The sequence below is a fragment of the Merops nubicus genome, unplaced genomic scaffold (genome assembly GCF_000691845.1).
Source record: "Merops nubicus isolate BGI_N331 unplaced genomic scaffold, ASM69184v1 scaffold31959, whole genome shotgun sequence".
NCBI lineage: Eukaryota > Metazoa > Chordata > Aves > Coraciiformes > Meropidae > Merops > Merops nubicus.
In genome coordinates, this window is record NW_008632153.1 from 1 (window position 1) to 1091 (window position 1091).

Sequence of the window (1091 nt, forward strand, 5' to 3'; positions counted from 1 at the left end):
TGGAAGGGATGAAAGGGCGAGCTGGGGTCCAGGTAGGGAGCCCCAAGGGGCCCCTGGGATCGCAGGGAGCCAGCCAGGCAGCTCAGCTCCACGTGGAGCTGCTTCTCTGTGGACTCAACTCGCTCTCTCCTCCCCTAGGACGCTGAAAGGGAAGCTGGCGAAGCAGTACCCGGAGGCTTTCAGCAGTGAGTGATTCCTCCCAAGCCACGTTTCCCATCCCTTCCTGTGCAAAAAATCCCTTTTCCCACGACTGCAGAAGGTGGGAGAAGCTGACCAGACGTCCCAGCTGCCGCGCTAAAAGCCTGGAGCACATCATTGTTAATATTAAACGTGGTGGCAAGAAGTTATACAAAGCTGCTAATTTATGTGGCATCATTATTCATCTTAATTACTGTTCCAAGCAGACATTTTAGAGTTAGAGATTCACCAGTCGCTCTGCCGGGGGGGGTCTTTCATAGCTGCTGTGCGGCCACAAAACTTAACGTTTGCACCTTCCCTTCCAGACATCCACGAATCTCCCATCCTAGAAGACGACGACGACTTCGACCCCGTCCCAAAGAGCACGACGACCACCATCGCTACCTCCGAGCAGAGCACCGAGTCCTGCGACACCAGCCCCGACATCATCTCCCCCACCACGAGTCAGGATTTTGAGGATTTATCCCAAGGCCGGTACGATTTCCCGGCCGTGAACGGACAGAGTCTCACAGACGAAGACACGGCCAACGACCTGGACTAGGTGCGCGGGTCCTGCGCCCGGAGGACTTCCTAGCCTGTGTTTCTCTTGGTGTGTTTCTTTTTTTTCGGGAGGAGGGGAAAAAAAAGCGGGGTCGCCTCCTGCCTCTGCCCTGCGGCCGGCGCCCGAACCCCAGGGGATGAGTAAAGCGTGGGTTGGAAACGCCTCTTGTCCTTCCTTCTGCAGTCAGGAGAGCAGCAGACCCCACCTCCAGCGAGGCCTCGGCTCTGGGCCACGGGGGAGGGGGTTTCCTTCGAAAGTGTTGGGTTTGGGGCGCTCCAGCGTTTTCCTACGGGCCTGACGGTGCTGCCGGCCTCACGCTGGTGGTGGGAACAGCCCGGGCAGGGGTTCTCTC

The 1091-nt window shown here is 58.0% G+C and overlaps 1 protein-coding gene across 1 annotated transcript; it reads left to right on the plus strand.

Annotated features, from left to right (window-relative positions):
- Positions 1–138: 138 nt before the first annotated feature.
- KXD1 (KxDL motif containing 1) lies at positions 139–739 on the plus strand (the record flags this gene model as incomplete). Its single annotated transcript, XM_008947854.1, has 2 exons — positions 139–185; positions 504–739. Coding segments are annotated over 2 exons (283 nt in total), but the record flags the coding sequence as incomplete, so codon positions are not given.
- Positions 740–1091: the final 352 nt, after the last annotated feature.